Source organism: Lithobates pipiens, unplaced genomic scaffold, assembly GCF_037356315.1.
Source record: "Lithobates pipiens isolate NorthernLeopardFrog02 unplaced genomic scaffold, aLitPip1_a1.2 Scaffold_17, whole genome shotgun sequence".
NCBI classification, from domain to species: Eukaryota; Metazoa; Chordata; class Amphibia; order Anura; family Ranidae; genus Lithobates; species Lithobates pipiens.
In genome coordinates, this window is record NW_027507755.1 from 3,895,098 (window position 1) to 3,916,061 (window position 20,964).

General features: G+C 46.0%; 1 protein-coding gene across 3 annotated transcripts in view; it reads left to right on the top strand.

The window, feature by feature from the left end:
• Positions 1 to 2,513: 2,513 nt before the first annotated feature.
• SESN3 (sestrin 3) overlaps positions 2,514 to 20,964 on the top strand; it is a 162,819-nt gene continuing 144,368 nt past the window's right edge. For 2 of the 3 annotated variants that reach the window (XM_077484944.1, XM_077484945.1), the window contains exon 1: positions 2,526 to 2,749. In XM_077484944.1, coding sequence (XP_077341070.1) covers positions 2,675 to 2,749 — 75 coding nt within the window. In that variant the 5' untranslated portion in view covers positions 2,526 to 2,674. Of the gene's footprint in view, positions 2,750 to 20,964 lie in introns of all 3 variants that reach the window. The other variant, XM_077484943.1, reaches the window with a different exon arrangement.

A 20,964-nucleotide genomic window follows, 5' to 3' on the forward strand; every position in this document is an offset into this window, starting at 1 on the left:
CCCTCCACACTCTTCTCTTATACATAGTGCCCAATTTCATACCCTCTACACTCCTCTGCTGTGCATACTGCCCACTGTCTTACCCTTCACACTCCTCTCCTGTACATAGTGCCTTCTGCCATACCCTCTGCACTCCTCTCATGTACATAGGGCCCACTGTTAGACCCTCCACATTCCTCTCCCTCACCTGCACATACTTTCCACTTTTATACCATCCACACTCCTCCCCTATGCCTCTTACCCACAAAAACTGTTCTTTAAAATTATATGTTAAAATGATATGTTAAAATTATATGTGCCTCAATGTTACCAGCTCTAGAATAGGCACTTTTGTCAGTTCAACTAAAGGAAATCTCACAGTCTTCATATTTGTTCTGCCCCATTATTAGTACTTATTTTATTTTGTAATTACTATTGTGATGTATAGAGGAACACGGGGGATGTCAGCTACTCTAAATATAGCACTTGTAAAAAAAGCGTCCCTAAAATATATTTGAAATGTTGACAACCATGTACTTAGGCACTGCCCAAGGGCCACAGGGTCAGTAGGGGCCCCATGAGAGGCTCCGGTGATAGTAAAGCGGTAGTAAACTTTTCTAACATTACTACTTTTTAGAGGCCCTTGGGGAGATTATGCAATAATGTACAAGTGTGCCCAGCATATTAGCACTTTAGGGTACACTTAAATTGTCAGATTGAGCCCTCCAGTGCTGTGCTGTGATCAGTCTGGCGGGGCCCGGGCACTTCCATCTTCACCCGGTCTTCCTTCTGGGTTCTGTGCCTTCCGTTATTTGCCTTGGCCAGGCTGCGTTGATGTCATTCCCTCTTTCTCCCATTCCCCCCTTTCTCTCTCATCCTCCCTCCCTTACCCCTCACACCTCTTTCATCCCCTTTCTCTCTCTCTCTTCCTCCCTCTCTCTCTTTAATTTAATTTGTTATAACAAAAAATTTTTTCATTTTTATTTATTTATTGTTTATAAAAGGCCCCATCAAAATCCTCAGCACCAGGCCCACGATGTTCTTAATCTGGCCCTGATCGGGGGGTAAAGGGGGGGTGTGAGTGTGCCTGGCATGTTCTACTGTGTGTGTAGAGTGTTGGTGCAACTCACCGATCCGCTCTCCTCCGTGTCGGAACGAAAAATACCGACACGGAGGAGAGAATACATCACTTCCTCTCCTGTGTTTACATTACAGGAGAGGAAGTGATGTCACGGGGGATTTCTATTCGTCGGGAGCGATCGCGAGGGGGTGGCCATGAATGAATGGCCGCCCCCTCGTCCCGGATCGCTCACCGGACGAAAACCGACCGCCGCAGGCCCCGGGCGGGGGCCCGATCGGGCCCCCGACCCGCGGGAAGGCAGGGACGTACATGTACGCCAATATGCCTGCCCGTGCCATGCTGTCGACGTACATCGTCGTGCGCCGGTCGGCAACTGGTTAAGTGGTTAATAAAGGAATTGTCAAAAACTGCCTCCAGTCTTTATTTTTGACACTTTTTTTTGGGTGAATGGGTAGGGGAACTCTGTACCCGATACTCATTCACATGGGGGGGGGGGGGGGGAACGGAACCTGGCGCCCCCTCTAAAGGGGGCTTCCAGATTCCGATAAGCTCCTTGTCCACAGACCCCCACAACCACTATTGGCCAGGGTTGTGGGGGTGAGGCCCTTGTCCCCATCAACAAGGTGCTTTGTGGTGGGGTGGGGGCAGAGCCCCGCAGCCCCAAAGCACCCCCCATGTTGAGGGCATGTGGCCTGGTCTGGTTCAGGAGGAGGGGGGGGTGCTCATTCATCACTACACACACCGGACAGGGACATTTCCTTTCTCCCGGGCTTCTGATGACATAAGCGCTCCGCCCCCTCCAGAGAAGTCGGACCCGCCCCCTCCAGCCATAGGACGTTATACTGGGACTGCAACAACAAGGGGCAGAGAGCGTACCATTCATGACTGTGGGGGGGGGGGGGTGTCAGCCATCTGGGAAGCAATAACCGGCGAGCCCAATGGAGGGTATAGAGGGGGAGGAGGGTGAGTGACACAAGTAGTGTGAGGGAGAGCAGGGAAGTGAATGGTGAGTGACGGGTGGACGGTCACCACACAGCGGACAAAGCCCGGGTCAGCTCTCCCATCCTCCTCTCCCTCACACAGCTGCACCCCTTGTTTATCACTGCTCCTTTTGTCCACCAACTAAGCCCTAAGCTCTGGTGGGCGTGGCGACTCCTGTTTTCGAGTTTTTCTCATTGGCCAAGCGGCCTTTCTCCTTCCTCACTCCGCGATTGGCTGGCACAAAGCAGTTACTGGGGGGCGTGACGTGACCAGCGGCTCAGCCGCCATTGGCCAGCACAAACGTGCAAGCGAGAGGAGGCCCTGTCAGTGCAATGAGGGCGTGGCTATGCCTGCAAAGGGCCGGCATGGGGCGGGAGCAAGAGGGAAAGTTACAGGAGTGGGCGTGTAAGGGGCGGGGTGGTGGGTGTGACCGGCGGAGAGGTTATTTATACCTCGGCTGCGTGGGCGTATCTGTGCGAGTTAACCCCGCCCTGTGGTGCCTGTCACTCGTCCTCCGTCTCCTGTGGCCGGTCTGTGTGCTCTCGGGGCGGCCCGCAGTTCACAGCTCACCGGCCGCTCTCCCCCCAGACAACCAGCAAACAGCCAGAGCACCGGCCGGGGAAGGGGGACACCATGGACAGCACGGAGAGCCTGAGCAACAGCAGGGACTACCTGATCTGCAGCAACTGCCACAAAGTGCTCAGAAAGGTGAGCAGACCCTTCAACATCTGACAACTATCACTGCAACTGTCCGGGGGGGTGGAGGGCTACAAGTACCAGCATGCCCGGGCATGTCACACTTGGCACAAGTCTCGGGTTTGTAGAGATGGTGGTAGATCTGTCTCTGGTAATGGCTCAGACTTCTGCCCTCTATTATCCCACATAGAGCCCCATTGCCTGAGAGATCTACCAGTGTTATCATTGCAGTAACCATTGGAGCAGATGTGCTGTGCAGGGGTAGTGCATAGAGAGTGCAGGGGGTGTGAATAGGATAGTACCTGGAGCGTGCAGGGGTAATGCATGAAGCGTGCAGGGGGGTGGCGCTTTGAGCGTGCAAGGGGGTGGTGCATGGAGCGTGCAGGGGGTGTGAATAGGATAGTACCTGGAGCGTGCAGAGGGGTGGCGCTTTGAGCATGCAGGGGAGAAGTGCATAGAGCGTGCGGGGGGGGGGGGTGACGTTTTGAGCGTGCAGAGGGTTGGTGTATGGAGATGTACATGGAGCGTGCAGGGGGGTGGCATTAGGAGCGTGCGGAGGGGTGGTGCATGGAGCGTGCAGGGGGGTGGCACTAGGAGCGTGCGGAGGGGTGGTGCATGGAGTGTGCAAGGGGGTGGCACTAGGAGCATGCGGAGGGGTGGTGCATGGAGCGTGCAGGGGGGTGGCGCATGGAGCGTGCGGAGGGGTGGTGCATGGAGCGTGCGCAGGGGTGGTGCATGGAGCGTGCGGAGGGGTGGTGCATGGAGCGTGCGGAGGGGTGGTGCTAGGAGCGTGCAGGGGGGTGGTGCTAGGAGCGTGCAGGGGGGTGGTGCTAGGAGCGTGCAGAGGGGTGGTGCTAGGAGCGTGCAGAGGGGTGGTGCTAGGAGCGTGCAGAGGGGTGGTGCATGGAGCGTGCAGGGGGGTGGCACTTTGAGCGTGCAGAGGGGTGATGCATGGGACGTTCAGGAGGTTGGCGCAAGGAGCATGCAGGGGGTAATGCATGGAGAAGTACATGGAGCGTGCAGGCGATTGGTGCTCGGAGCGTGCAGGGGGTAATGCATGGAGAAGTGCAGGGGGTAATGCATGGAGATGTACATGGAGCATGCAGAGGGTTGGTGCATGGAGCATGCAGGGGGTAATGCATGGAGATGTACATGGAGCGTGCAGAGGGGTGGTGCATGGGGCGTTCAGGGGGTTGTCGCAAGGCGCATGCAGAGCGGTGGCACAAGGAGCGTGCAGGGGTTTGGAGCATGCAGGGGGTAATGCATGGAAATGTACATGGAGAGTGCAGGGGGGTGGCACTAGGAGCGTGCAGAGGGGTGGTGCATGGTGCGTTCAGGAGGTTGGCGCAAGGAGCGTGCAGGGGGTTGGTGCATGCAGGGGGTAATGCATGGAGAAGTACATGGAGCGTGCAGGGGATTGGAGCTTGGAGCGCGCAGGGGGTAATGCATGGAGAAATACATGGAGCATGCAGGGGGTAATGCATGGAGAAGTACATGGAGCGTGTACGGGGTAATGCATGGAGATGTACATGGAGTGTGCAGGGGGTTAGCGCAAGGTGCGTGCAGGGGGTTGGTGCATGGAACATGCAGGGGGTAATGCATTGAGAAGTACATGGAGCTTTCAGGGGGTTGGAGCTTGGAGCGCGCAGGGGGTAATGCATGGAGAAATACATGGAGCATGCAGGGGGTAATGCATAGAGAAGTACATGGAGCGTGCAGGGGGTGATGAATGGGGCATTGCATGGAGCGTGTAGGGGGTAATGCATGAAGAAGTACATGGAGCGTGCAGGGGGTAATGCATGGAGAAGTACATGGAGCGTGCAGGGGGTGGTGAATGAGGCATTGCATGGAGCTTGCAGCATCATTGGACTAAGCAGCACAGTGACCCTGGGTATTCAGTCGGTGTCTGCAGCAATGCTTGGTGTTGTAGAGGATCTCCATGGAGTTTTCTCTTTTTTTCGCTTTTGGTGATCTGATAACGGCGCGGTGTTGAGGTCGATGGAATATACCTGATGGTGGGCGGAGCCATGCTGGAACATGTTTTTAAAATCTCCACAAGGTCTTTCTGCCGAACTGCGATGGCAATGAAGACAGTAAAGTGGTGGTGGGGGGGTTGGTGCCAGCCACTGCGGGGAGAGCGGGTGGCGCTCCCCACATCTAATACAGGTGATAAACAGTATTCATTCTTTGTATTGGCATAATTGTTTCCCTTTAATTGAATGAGGGAGGGTGGCCCAAAAAATGTTCCTGCACATGGACCTTTGATATTTCAGGAACCATTAACATAAATAGCTCCGCCCCGCCGTCCTGTAGATCTCAGTATGGTTTGGGCAGGTGGTGAGTGCTATATATCCTTCATAATACCCTAATCTTTGTAAGTAAAGAATGAGGCCCCTTTTTTGTTTAGGGGCCCATTTGTTTGAGATGGTAGCTGAGATTCCCTCCTCCGCCATCCTGTAGACCTCGGCATATCCAGGTCAGTTCATACTGACCAAATTGTTCTAAAGGAAGGGCCCAAAAATGTTCTCGAACCCTCTGGGATTAAGGGGTCCTTTCCCATTGGATGGGAGCTAGGATTCCATCTTCCACTGTTCTGAAGGGCTCAGCACTGCTCACTTCCAACTTGGTGATAAGGTACACATTCTTCAAAATATCCTCATTGTTCCCCAAAATAATTTGGAGCCAATTTACTGTAGGTGAAATGTGGATCGGGGGCAGCTGGGTCACCCTCCTCCGCTGTCCTATAGACTTCAGCACTTCTCATGTCTGGGCCAGGTGATTTGCAGTATGCATGCTTTATAATGCCATAGTCGTTTCCTTAATTGGCCGAGGGAGGGGGGCCCCAAAATATGTCCGCATAGGGGCCCTCTGGGATTAAGAGGCCTATTTACATGAGATGAACATCAGGTGGGACTCCCTCCACATTACTTCTCACGTCTAGGGCAGGTGTTGATAAGTAATATGCATTCTTCATATTGCCCTAATCATTCCCTAGTAATGGAATTAAGCAGGGGGCCCAAAATGTTTTTGCATAGGAGCCCATTTACATGAGATGGGGGTTAGGTGACAAGTGGCACCCCCTCCTTTGCCATCCTGTAGACCTCGGCAATGCTCACCTCTAGGCTAGGAGATGAGTGGTGTTGCATGGGCCCACTGGGAGTTAGGGACCCATTTATAAGAAATGAGGTTAGGTGGCTGCTAAGGACTCCCTCCTCTGCTCTACTAAATACCTTGACACTGCTCACCTCTAGAAAAGCAGGTTAGCACAATGCCCTAGTCATTGAATGAGGGGCCCGAAAATTATTTTTGCATGGCTCCTATTTACATGAAATGAGGTTGGGTGACAGCTGAGGACCTCTGCCCTCCTGTAGATTTCAGCACTGCTGACCTCCAGCGTAGGAGGTGAGCACTATGCTTTCTTCATAATGCCCTAGTCATTGAATGAGGAAGGGGGCCTAAAAATGTTTTTGCACAGGGACCGTATGGGAATTAGGGGAACGTTTACATCAAATGAGGCTAGTTTACAGTTGGGGACCCTCTCCTCTGCCATCCTGTAGACCTCGGCACCTCTCAACTCTAGAGTAGGAGGTGAGCACTATGCCTTCTTCATAATGCCCTAGTGATTGAACAAGGGCGAGGGGTCCAAAATATTTTTGCATGGGGTCCATTTACCTAAAATGAGGTTAGGGGACAGGTGGGACCCCCTCCTCTGCCGTCCTATAGACCTTTGTACTGTTGACCACCTAGGGCAGGAGATGAGTGCTATGCATTCTTCATAGTGATCTAGGAATTGAAAATGGTAGGAGAGCCCAAAAAACATTCTTACCCAGGAGCCCTTTACTGACTGTCCGCCACTGGCTGCATCTGATACACATCTGCATAGATGTCCATCTATAGTCCTCTGCCCAGAAATAATCCAAGTGCAAAATGATCCATCTCATGTGCCAACTGCACATTTCCTATTGCGGTTTGATTGCGCACATTTGTGCTGGTGACATTAAATAGATTATACCTGCATATTGAGTATTCTGTCACAAACCGAATATTTCCACCTCGGAGGCCAATTTTTTTTGTCTTTTTTTTATCCTATACCCCACACTATTGTCATACTGGATTGCAAGATCCTAAAAACAGATGTCCCCCCACCCCCCCTAGACATAATGCATGTCAATATATAATGGCCACCAGACTGAAATGTGAGGAGTACGCTCCTTCTCCCCCTGCTGTGCCATTCATCTGTGTCACGGTCATGAGTTGCCTTGTGTTTGACACTTGTGTAGGAGTATTCTGTAGGGCTACACCTGCTACGGGCCATGGAGGGACTATGTCAGGGACCGGGGAACTCCAGATCCTAGCACTTCCAGATTTCTAGGACTGAAGGTTCTACTAGGAAGGTCTTACTAGGTCCACCAAATCTTTAGCTATTATTAGCCTTGTAAAGATAGGATTTAGATTTTTTTTTTGTGGGTATTTTAGGCATCTGAAAAGTTATGTCTTCACTGGCAACACTTAAATTGCATTCATGGGCAACACCAACAAAATATATACTGATGTCTATCACTAACATTGCCATGGTTCCACCCTTTCAGTAAATGAGTTGATTTCCCACTTCCTCTAACCAGGTGACAACGTTGTTTGTTCTGCAGTAGAATCGCTGCCGCGTTGCCACCCGGTGCAGGCACATGCCATTTTAAATTTGTAATGGCTCCAGCTATCAAAGCCAAGGATTTCTTAAGGAAAAAAACATTTAATCTGTATGAATAAAACGTTAGCACTCCCTCCCGGCAGTGTAATGTGCTTTGTCTCAACATTTGTCACGTTTGCAGGACCGCTTGGCCTACAAGTTAATGTTAATGTGGAGAAAAATAGAAATAAACGGGTGTGTAATTTTTTTAAAAGGAATTTTATATTCTGAATACTGTCATTACAGGTATGAGCCCCATACAGCTACTAGATTATAGGTGACATTAGGTGGTCAGGCTTCCTCTCTCAGGATTCCTTGGAATCCTAGGGTTCCTCCCAGAGGTTTCTAGGGGTTCATTGAGCAACACGTAATGTCAAACTTTCAGATAAGTGAAACTGACGCACATCATTTAAAAAAAAATTATCTATAAGGTAGAGATGCATGATTCTGGCCAAAATGAGAATCGCTATTTTTTTTGCTTAAAATATAAAGATCACGATTCTCGAGGGGGAAAATCTTTCACGTTATTCAAAAAAAATAAAATAAAATTGGGCTAACTTTACTGGTTTTTTTTTTTTTTTTTTTTTAATTTGTCAAAGTTTCATTTGTTCCCCAAAAATTGCATTTGAACGACTGCTGCGCAAATACAGTGTGACATAAAATATTGCAACACCATTTTATTCTCTAGGGTCTCTACTAAAAAAAATATATATATGTATGTATGTATGTATATATGTGTGTGTGTGTATATGTATATGTATATATATATATATGTGTGTTTGGGGGTCCTAAGTAATTTTCTAGCAAAAATGATTTTTACTTGAAACCAACAAATGTCAGAAAAAGGTTTAGTGTTTTAAGTGGTTAAACTTCCCTCATTTACACACCAAAGTGTATTCCTTTGATCTAAAGGACAAATTGTTACAATATTTATACTTAAGGCCCACTGCTAAAGTATGTTGTGATTCTTGGCAGACTACCCGTTTTTTGTTTTTTTCCTTTGGCTGTGGGCTTTAGCAGAGGGAATTCTCTGTCAGGCTTTCTCAACCTTTTAACCCTAGAGGAACCCCAAAAATAGTTTTCAGGTCTTGAGGAACCCTTACTAAAACCAATTCATCAGGGGTCAATAAAACAATGCCCATTATACTGGTGGTCAATAGGAAGAATGTTCCCCTTTAAAATGGTGCTCAGAATGACACCCTTAAAGACAGCTAATAATATATTTTGTGTGATGCTGAACCTTGAACTCTGTAGGCACCATCGAAAAGGTGGTTCATTAGCCACATCTCAAGGTACCCCTAGCAACCTCTGGAGGAACCCTGGTTGAGAATGGCAGCTCTACATAGAAAGAATTGGGAAATACTTTGTCAAGATTGCAACAGGGAAAAAAATTGCGATAACAATTCCTAATGATTAGTTGTGCAGCTCTACTATAAGGGGGATTCTTCCCGCTGACCACCAATGTAAGGAGCGTTCTTCCCGCTGACAATCAATGTAAGGAATGTCATGTCAACCCTTCACATAAATTCCCACTGACACCAATCATCTTTTAAATTATAAGGGGGTAATTCTTCCCACTGACCACCAGCGTGAGGAGCATTCTGACCACTGACAATCGGAGGGAGCCATTCTGCCCACTTATCTATGATGCTGCTTGCTGGGAGATAGAGGTAGACAAGCACCACGGTAGTCAGTGGGGCTCTACTGCGGAGACGCGGTCAGGATGGTAAGACTTATTGCGTGGGTTGTAAACAATCCCCAGGAGTTGCGGTCACTCAAACTTGGAACGCGCACTTGCTCTTTGGCTATGAACTTCTCTCCAAATCCTAAAGTGAAAAACGTACTGAAAATGTGCGTCAGCACATATAAGAAATGCACATTGATGCATTAGACTGTAACTGCCTGACGATACAAAAAATCCACCTCCACGCACATGTATAGATCTAGATGGGTCCTAAAGATTAGTGTTGTGCGGATTGATCCTTTTTAAGTGATTTGTTGAAGGTCATAAAAAGCTGACGGCGAGATTCGAACCAACGGGTCTGACCGCATCTTTATTGGAATGTACCTGTACCGTGACGCTTGGCGGTTACTGACGAGCCTCCTCCGTGCGCTGTAGACTTGGACTCAGCATGTTGTTATAAGACGTTAGGCGTTCATGTCATACCGTACAACTTGTGTATAAAGCAGTGCTCTGCACATAATCCAGCCCTCGGGCACAAGTGTATATTGAAATGTGCACTGTTATTTCTTGATTAGTGGTTCGTTACCTTGAGGCTCGCTCTTGTTTCTCTCTCTCTTTTTTTTTTTTCACACACTTACCATAGAGCTCAATAGATTACACGCCTTTCATGTTGCAGAGCGAGAGACGTCCGGACCTGCCTTGTTTGCGCATTTGACATGTTTTGCTGCCTGGGTCTTACTCATTCTCTGCTCGCAATCCCTATTAATTCATATTGGGTTGTAATTGATATGCTGTTGTCAAAGCTTTAACTCTCTTGGGATCTTGGCGGGTTCTTATTTCTTGTTTACTGAAACTGCGATTCCTTTGTTGCACGTTAGAAGGTACCAGGATCGAGTCAGGCTCATTTCTACAATGCTGCATTTAGATGCTGTTTTATTCTTCAGCTTTTTTTTTTTTCCTATAAATTCTTTGTTTTTAATATAAACCATATCTCCATTCCTGATTACTGTTCAGCTCTTGATCGGCCATACAGAGTCAGATTTTAATCTGTCAGATTAGCAGAATTTATTACCAACTGTGCAAATGTGAGAGGTTATGGAGTTATTTGTTGGAAATTCTAGAAGTAAAAGGTTCATGTCATCTTACAGAGATTAACTACTTCAGTACTGGGCACTTACACCCCCTTCCTGCCCAAGCCAATCTTCAGCTTTCTGCGCTGTTGCAGTTTAAATGACAATTGCGCGGTCGTGCTACACTGTACCCAAGCAGCATTTTTATCATTTTGTGCTCACAAATAGAGCTTTCTTTTGGTGGTATTTGATCACCTCTGAGTTTTATTTTTATTTTTTGCTAAACAAATAAAAAAAGACCTAACATTTTCTAAAAAAAAAGTTTTTCTTTTTTTTTCTGTTATAAAATATGTAAATAAGTAAGTTTTCTCCTTCACTGATGGACACTGATAAGGTGGCACCGATGAGGTGGCACTGATATGCAGCACTGATGGGAATTGATAGGCGGCACTGATGGGCACTCATGGTTGGCACTGATAGGCGACACTGGGCACTGAAAGGCTGCATTGATGGGTACTTATGGGTGGCACTTATAGGCGGCACTACTGGGCACTGATGGATACTGATAGGTGGCACTGATATGTGGCACTTATAGATGGCATTGTTAGGCATCACTGATGGCATTGACAGGCATTGGGGATGGGCACTGATTGGCAGCTGCCTTGGCACTGATTGACATTTCCCAAACAATTAGCACAGACCCCCCCCCCCCCCGTCAGGAGAGCAGCCGATCGCCGCAATGCGCGACCCAAAGGGTGCCAGAGAGTGGTCATTCTGGGAGGCCGTAATATGACATCCACCCAGAACGAGAGCCTTGACGGCCGGTGGGCAGGAAGTGGTTAAAGGGTAACTAAAGGTTTTTTTTTTTTTTTCAACAAACATGTCATTTTTACCTCCTCTGTGCAGTTGGTTTTGAAGAGTGGCCCCCAATCCTCTGTTTGGACAGTGCTGAGATGCCCTATGCTGATTACATGCACCATGCACCCTCCCAACAAAAACAAAAGAAAATCTAGCAATACACACCAAACTGAGCATGTGCCCCCAAGGCTCTGTAGTATCAGGAGATGGATTGGGGGACAGTGGAAGAAGGGTAGGATCAGAGAAGACCAGATCAAACAGCCCTTTTACACAATGTGCAGGGTTAACCCCTTAGGTTCCACAGTGAGTATAACAAGCATGCTTTATGGCATAAACAGACTGATTGTACTGTTGTGGGTTTAGTAATACTTTAAAGAGGAAGTAAACCCTGATGAGTTTACTTCCTCTTTCATTGCCTGCAAAGGCAAAGCATAATGGACTACTATGCATCGCATAGTAGCCCATTATGTGTCACTTACCTGACACAGGAGCCAGCGAAGTTGCCGCTGTCCCCTGTAGTCCGCCGCATCCATCTTGTTGGTGGGGTCTCGCAGCTCCGCCGCTGTCATTCGGCGAAGCCGCGATGACGTCACTCCCGCGCATGCGCACGGGAGCCAACACGCGCGGCAGGTCCGTCACTGAGAATGCCGCGCTCAGTGCGCCTCAGTGCGCCTGCGCGCCTCTGCCTGTTTTCGGGCAAATATCTCCTAAACCATATAGGTTTAGGAGATATTGCATGGACCTATAGGTAAGCCTTAATCTAGGCTTACCTGTAAGTCAAAGTGGTTTGTAAGGGTTTACAACCACTTTAAGGAATAAGAGGTATTGGGAGGGGGAGGTGGAATGGAAAAAAAGGTGGGAAGGGGAAAAGAAAAAAAGAGAGACAGGGGTTGCAAGAAGAGAGGAAAGGGAAGAGGGTGTATGAGAATGTGAAGATCATGTACCATTCACATTGTTAGTAAGATAAAGGAGTCAGTTGGATGTTTATAGGAAATACAAGGCTGTCATACAGGAATCTTTTGTGTGTGTCCTTGGGCACTTGATTGCTGATTGATTATAATGCCACTTAGGCAATTTTTAAAGTAGAACTATAAGCAAAACCTTTTTATTTTGGATAGCATAAGGGAGGGTTAGAACCCCTGTCAAGATTGCTGTGTTCACTATCTGTGTCCAATTGCAGAGATTTCCCTTCACTTCCTGTCCCATAGCCAAACGGGAAGTGAAAGGAAATCATTTCTGGTCACCAGAACTAGTGTCTCCATTTTCAAGGTTTCCCCTCTATTACTTTTCTGGGGACAACCCAAAATTTGGGATTTTCTTTTAATTTCATTGATAATGGTAAACAGGACAGAAAGAGGAGGAATCTCCTTAACAGGGGCACAGACCGAAACCTGACAGGTGTTCTAATCCCTCTCCACTCTATCCAAAAGGAAAAAAAAGTTGCCTTTAGTTATACTTTAACTTCATCAAAGTTCAAGGGAAGGGGTCTTCCAAACTCTAGTGATGGTTAGTCTGGCGGCCATAGATATTGATAATTAAACATGTCTGTCCAGAAGATACCTGGAATGGGTTTGTTGAGAATAGCTTCCCATGGATTCTTTCATATGATAGCATTCCTGCCCTGCAGAACCCCCTCCTTTGCTTACATGAGTTTCAGGGCCCAAATGGCCCAGTCCAGAGCTCATTGGAGTAAATAATAAGAGCATGAGTTTGGCTTGAGATGAGTTTGGAGGATGCCCAGGCTCATCTTTTGTGGCTTTGTTGTATCCTGGGTGCCATAATTGCCGGACTTCAACATGTCTGCCTTTTTTTGGCACCATTCCATGGGGCATGCTGGTATTAGTAGTTTACACAACTGTTCATGGTCAGCTTACAGGAAGTGACAAGGACACTGCATTTCTTGCAAGATTGACAGCTGTTAATAGAGATCTCATAGAGCGGGGTCCCTCAGGTTTGATGGTTGGAAACGCATCCAAATTTTTACTGGATTTGTTACCCTTATACTACATTGCTTGAATAAAGACAAGGGACTGCAGTTTATTGTGCTACCACCTTTTTTGGTTGGTCCGTACCTTGAGTATTCACCAAGTACAACCCTGCTGTGCTCCCCTGGCACCCCGATTGTGGGATACATAGACAACCTCCTATTGAGGGAACAGGCAGTGTGGGCTCTGTTGGACAACTTGGCATGGACTTTCCAGACGCTACAGTGATTTAGCTTTGATCCCGAACCTTCAGAAGTTGTTGATGGAACAGGCTCATCATTGAGTATCTGGGTCTAGTCCTTGACATAGATCAGGCTGGAGTGTTCGTTCCACAGGAGAAACTTTATATGCTTCGGTCTCAGATTGCTGTTGAGTTCATTGGCAGGCTAGCTTGTTATAAAAGTATTATTCATTTTTATTTTTTTATTAGCCTCCTTTTTACTAATCACGTTGGTGGAGCTGTCACAAAGGATACAGATGAATGTCTATTATTGAGAACTGGGTTTTAACCCTCATTACGTAGGATTGAGGCCACAGGGATAGAGATATATAGAAGTCATTACTAGGCATGTGGCCTAGGAGGGCCAACTACAACCCTGACTCAAAGGTTGCTGTTCTCTTTCTAATTGTGTGAAAGGAACATTTTTACGATGTATACAGTAGCTAAACTAAAAGAGGCATTTCATGTTAACAGGATTATTTTACAAGGCGTTTGCGTGTGGTGTAGGTGTTTTTAATAATGAGGATATGTTGAGTTCTGGATGATTTCATAATGCCTTTGCTATTAAAGTAGAACAAAGTTCTCACAATAGAATACTGACTTTTGTAAAGCCCTGGAAAAAAAAAAAAAAAAAAACAGAACTTGATTATTTTTGGTTAAAAACAAAAAAAAGTTTTCCCCTTTGGTTATGGTTTTCTCTCTGCAGTGTGCATATTCTGTAGACTCTTTGTACGAACTTCCTGTAGATAAATACATGCTTCAGCAGTGGGCTCTGATGACTATGGCAGAATGCGTCAGCACACTCATGGCTGCTTGTAGTCCAACTTAGGAGTATGTAGGAAAAAGGTGACAACATTTCAGCCGAATGGAGCAAGCGTCCTCACCCTAGGAATGGCTGTGTCTGGATACACCTTGATGGTGTGATTTTATAGATTTAGGCCTAACTAAAGAATAGCTTGCATTTTAAACATTACAGGAACATGTGAAGCAACTTATTTGGTTTTGGTATTTGCGTTTACATACTCTTTAAAGACTCATAAGCAGGAAATGTAAATATGTAAAAAAAAAAAAAAATCTGCTTTTTGATTTGCAGTGCTACACACTGTTTGCGCTTTTTCACACTGTAAGTTTATGGGTCAGCCGGTTCACTGAGTAGTAAAGGAAAACCTGTAATGGTTTTGGGGTCAGTTTAATTTTTATTTATTTTTATTTATCTACGTTTTTGAAATTATATATATATATATATATATATATATATATATATATATATATATATATATATATATATATATATATTTATTATTATTATTATTTTTATTTATTTATTTTTCTCAAAAAAAGGTTTAAAAATATATATTTTGTGTGTGCATACATACGTGTATGTGTGTGTGTGTGTGTACACACACACACACACACACACACACACAGTGTTTGTTATACAAATAAATCTTTAATACAAGTCACTTCTCTACCTTATTCACTTGCGTATGTGAATTTCATATTAACAACTGGCTCTTTTTCAACAAAGAAGCTAAGCAAATAGAGCTAAATAATAAAGGCAGACACCAGCTCCACTTGCTCCCTGGATAGTAGACTTGATAATATTCATATGTTATATTTAATACTTACCTGTCTAATGCTTATTTTTTAGTCCTGACCATCATAAAGAAAGAAAAGCTATACAAAACCACTGTGCATTCCCTTTAATGGAGATTTGGCAATTGCACTAAACCAGTGGTCTCCAAACTGTGGCCCTTTGCTTGCTTTTATCTGGCACCTGGAGCACTAATTTATCCACTGATACCAACTATTATTTATTACAGGTACTTATATAGCGCCAAAGATTTATAAAGCCCTTTCATATATATTGTATATTCACATCAGTCTCTGTCCTCAAGGTCCCTTGCTCACATTCATAAATACACAACTAACTGCCCCTAACTGGGGCAGAAGTCCTCCCATTGACCCCAACAATAGGGCACAATTCCTCCCACTGACACCACACGATGGGGCACAATTCCTCCCACTGACACCACACGATGGGGCACAATTCCTCCCACTGACACCACACGATGGGGCACAATTCCTCCCACTGACACCACACGATGGGGCACAATTCCTCCCACTGACACCACACGATGGGGCACAATTCCTCCCACTGACACCACACGATGGGGCACAATTCCTCCCACTGACACCACACGATGGGGCACAATTCCTCCCACTGACACCACACGATGGGGCACAATTCCTCCCACTGACACCACACGATGGGGCACAATTCCTCCCACTGACACCACACGATGGGGCACAATTCCTCCCACTGACACCACACGATGGGGCACAATTTCTCCCACTGACACCAATGACAGAGCACAATTCCTTCCAATGACGCCGACGGTGGGGCCCGATTCCTCCCAATGACGCCAAGACCTATCCTACTCCCAGTGTTTGGAGACCCCTGCACTAAACCAATGTGACCACCCTCTAGCTGCTAATCTACAATTCTGTATAGTTTTAGCATCTAATTACTAAAATCTTCTATACTGTAGTACAGCCAGTCTTAACCAGGGTTCCTCCAGAGGCTGCTAGGGATTCCTTGAATTGTGGCTGATTGACTGATACCAGAATAGTTCTGCAGCTTCCATTAACCTTAGGTTCACATCTATGTGCTTCAGCGGGGCGCATTGGCACGGCGGGTCACTCATTTCAGTGGGATGCCATTATTATTATTATTATTCAGGATTTATATAGCGCCATCAGTTTGCGCAGCGCTTTACAATATAAGGGCAGACAGTACACTTACAATACAAATCAATACAGGAGGGATCAGAGGGCCCTGCTCGTTAGAGCTTACAATCTAGAAGGGAGGGCCATGCCTGTGTTTCCCGTGCGTGCACCTTTTTCAAAAAGTGTCCTGCAGGAAAATCACGTGGTCCTGCACCAGCACTGCAATTTTACCTGCGCGGGGGTGCCAATCAGAATGAATTTCAGCCCTGTGTGTTCTCAGAGTAGTGAATTTTCACTGCGGGCAGTTGAGGGTAAAGGAATCGCTACGATTCCTGCACCCACAGCCACATGCATAGGTGTAACCCAAGCCTTAAATATTATCTTGGGATGCTCCCATTAAAATCCTTATCCCAAAATAATAAAAACACGGGCTTCTGATACTAATGGTAATTTCTACGCACACATTCAGACATGGTCCACCTATGTCACCATCAGAAAGCCCACCCTGAGTAATGCCATTCAGCCATCACTGAAATGCATGTAGACAGGAAGTGACAGCAAAGAATCTGCAGGAGATTAGCTACACTGGGATACTACAAAGGATGAAAAAAAGGGAAAACATGTATTAATTCTAAAAAGCCAATTGTTTATGATATACAGTGTTTGATTAACACAATATCATTCAGTTGGGGTTGACATCTACTTTAATACAATAGCAAAAATAAAGGAGAGACATGCATGAAAGTCACATAAAAAAAAATGCTTAATAATTTAAATTGTGTGCTCAAAAAATACATTGTACATCCCTATTGAGGCAGCAGGCAATGGACACTAACCCATAGCGACCAGCTCATCTGTGACCGAAACAATAAACACAAATAATGCGGCTGGTTGCTGTTGATTATTTCTTCTAGAATATTTCTGTTGCTCTTCTTAATGGCTGATTGAATATGCTTGACAGAGTATGTTATTAAAATGAAAATTCCTACCTGGACAGGTTAGTATGAGCTAGTTGATACGTGCTTAGACGCATCCCCATTACGTTAATCGTTTGTTTTCCTTTCTGGACGGAGAAATATTGTATGCCAAGAAGAAAAGAATTAAAATTCAACCATGGGTATGGAAGGTAAATGATAATGTAACCTGCATCTGCATTTTTGTTTACGAGCCTTGTTGGAAACAATGAAGGTTCCCTAAGGGCCCGTTCACACCATGTTTTAGCTGTTATGTGCACGGTAGGTGCGCTGGTGCAATGTGGTGCCATTTATTCTAAATAGCTGTCCAACTTACCTTGCAATAGTCATGTGTTGGCGGTGCACTGTCAAGAAATAGTTATGTATAGTTACAAAGTTGACAAGATTGAAAGAACACATAAGTCCATCTAGTTCAGCCATTCTCAGCTGGGGTTCTGTGAAACCCTAGGGCTCCTGCTGGGATTGCTAGGAGATCCTTGAGCTGTGGCTGATTGACCTCCCATTTGCTGATGCCTGCGCAATTCTGAAGCCAACACCACTTGGTAGAGCCAGCTGCATGACACCAATGATTTTGTAGCTACCTGTATCTAACCACCATGGTTAGGAGGGACCCACTGGCCACCAATATAATTCCTAATAAATTTGTTTTAGTAGGGGTTCCCTAAGACCTGAAGATTATTTCAAGGGTTACTCTGGGGCTCAACCCTTGTGTATTTTTCCTGGCCCCAAATTGGCAATCGGGTAAATCCCAAGGTCAGTTCCTATTCACTTTAGTAATTCCCATAGCCATGTATATTATGCTGACTGAGGATGATGACACATGCACTCTTTTTTGGAAGAGCAACACAACGTGCGTTAGTTGGCAAGCGCAATGGAGTGACTTTTCAAAAGTTGAATTGCTGTTCCAAGCAAGAGTATAATACGGCGTGGTTCCCCGATGGTGCTCAAGAAAGAGAGGGTTCTGGAGTCCAGTTTCACACATCCAGAGTGTTAGTAAAAACAAAAAGTATGAGGTGCCACTCAAACCAACCCGGTCCATGTTAGATGTGAATGACGTCTTCAGCCAGACCTGCGAGACTCCCTCTGATGCATTTTGCCCCACCCATTGGGGCTTAGTCATAGAGCTCTATGACTATAACATGGATCGAGTTGATTGAGCGTCTTACCGACACTTTGTAAGTGCATAGGGGTGCCATTCAATTCCAGCGCAGTGTTATATGTACTGCAAATGCATGGTATTACTATGCAAGTCATTTTCATTTATTTATTTATTTCTACTGAAGACAGCCGCATTTGCTAAGCTCTGCTTTTGAGAATGCCAGTTGCCCGGCTGTCTAATTTTTCAATCTTTGCTGGCTTGGAAAATTTATCACACGGTAGGCTACCAGGTCTTTCCTCAACTCCAAATTGCTCGGCTTGGCACTGGCATGCAAAATGTGATAACATGCAAACTCCTTGTCTTGACCAAGATTCTGACCAAGTACCTCCATTCCTGTATTGACTTCATTGGGTGCCTTTGGTAAGCGTAATGCCTGCCAAATGAAACATTGCAAATTAAAGTAAGTGTACTGTGAACATCATGGCAATGTGAAGGTCACAGATGTGCCGACAGCATCTGTCTCAAGGAGTAGAATTTGGCTAGGTCGGTCCATATCTAAGTGGGGAGGCTTCCAGGTAGGATAGCATATTCTCTACTCCTCTGGAACCTATCCTTAATGGTAAGCACTGTCCCTGACAGACGGGTGACTTGTCCCTACTCTAGCCACATGCAAAATGCTTGCCAAGCCTGGGAGCAAGGGTCTTAAATAGACTGCGTGACCCAAGTTGGCCGCCAGAGTCACATGGGACGCCAACACATTGAGAGAGCCGTGCCGAAGCTGTGACTTCCGCATTCATGTGTGGGAGTGACATCATCTCGACTCAGCCATTCAAACATCTGAAGCCCCTGAACCTGGAAGAAAGACCAGGTGAAGATGGAATCACCGCTGGAGGGCTTCGTTCTAAGGCTGGGTTCACATCTAAGCCAGATGTGGCTCACAGCAGGGGTCAGGTGCGTCCCTGTTCTCCTGTTCAGGGATGAATCGGGCCATGAATTTGGCCCTGAAACTGAGCCAAAGATGCACAGGACTCTTGTGCAAGCCGTTCCGCAGCTGCCACAGAGCTATTTGAATCTACTCCATAGAGGAGCCGGTCACAATCTCTTGTCGTGCGATTTCATGGGAAATTCGGACTAATGTGAACCCAGCCTAAGGCAAGTCTTTCATAATGTGCTAGTATGCAATGCATACTAGCTTATTTTGGTATTATCCTACAGGGAACCATTTTAAAAAAAAAAACTACCGCTTTAAGGTTTTTATATTACACACACACCTTACTTGAGTTGTTTTTTCTTTAAAAGTTGGTAATCCGCCAGTATATTATATTTGCATGTTCACGTACATTGTCCTCTACATGTTTATGGATCTTCTCAGAGGCAGGAGGTGGATTCCAGAAGGAAGATACCGCGGGGAGCCTCTAAACTAGAAAGGCAGATCTTTAAAATTCAGGCTAAGAAGGCCGTTATTACAGCCCTGAAGAACGCATCAAATTGAATACGGATCGTTTATCAATTTAAAAGCTGTGCGAAGAAGCCTGATGTGTATACGGACAGACTGTTGATCAGGATGTCCCTTCCCAACGCATTCTATAATAAATTTGTTGAACTGTTCATTCCAATGTACTTTCTCTTGGGGAGACTCTGCTGTTGAGCTCTGCGATACGGAGACTGACGTGCGCCGTGTATAGCTATACACTTGGGGTGAGGGGCTTGTCGTGTGTCGGATGAATGCGCAAACTCTCAAGTGGTCCTTTGGTGGATATTAATAAAGTATCAGGTTTCAGGCTTGACAAACACATGTGGGGAGGGAGTCTTGGAGCTTTAACAATGCTGCTACACTCCTTCCTATACCAGTATATTCCTCCAGACTAGCTACACTTATGTCTTTTATCAAAATGTATAAAAGCTGACGTTCAGGCACACATTTCATTACGGAATTTCTTCTTGATTGCATGCAAAGGCACAGAGAAACCAAGACCTTTGCAGGCCATACATGATGCGATTTTTCTTTTCTGCCAGGAGAGCACAGTGATTATCGCTAGCAGCTTTAGCCACTGGCAACAATCGCATGTAAAATTCAGACATGTTGGTTGTACCTAGTGGTGCACCAAAATGAAAATTTTGCTGCCAAATCCAAAAATAATAATAATAAAAAAAATTTGCTGTCTCCTCAAACTAACACACAGCCAATTTGGTGTTATCGCTCTCACTCTCTCATACTAGTCACTGGAAGCTCAACATAGCACCTCATGGCAAAGTCTCTGAGGATCTAAAAAATAATTATTGCTCTACATAAAGATGGCCTAGGCTATAAGAAGTTTGCCAAGACCCTGAAAATGAGCTGCGTCACGGTGGCCATACAGCGGTTTAACAGGACCGGTTTCACTCAGAATAGGCTTCGCCATGGTCGACCAAAGAAGTTGAGTGCACGTGCTCAGCGTCATATCCAGAGGTTGTCTTTGGGAAATAGACGTATGAGTGCTGCCAGCATTGCTGCAGAGGTTGAAGGGGTGGGGGGTCAGCCTGTCAGTGCTCAGACCATACGCCGCACACTGCATCAAATTGGTCTGCATGGTCGTCCCAGAACGAGGCCTCTTCTAAAGATGATGCACAAGAAAGCCCACAAACAGTTTGCTAAAGACAAGCAGACTAAGGATATGGATTACTGTAACCATGTCCTGTGGTCTGATGAGACCAAGATAAACTTATTTGGTTCAAATGGTGTCACAAGTGTGTCACAAGCATATGTGACGGCAACCAGGTGAGGAGTACAAAGACAAGTGTGTCTTACCAACTGTCAAGAATGGTGGTGGGAGTGTCGTGGTCCGGGGCTGCATGAGTGCTGCCGGCACTGGGGAGCTACAGTTCATTGATAGAACCATAAATGCCAACATGTACTGTGACATACTGAAGCAGAGCAAGATCC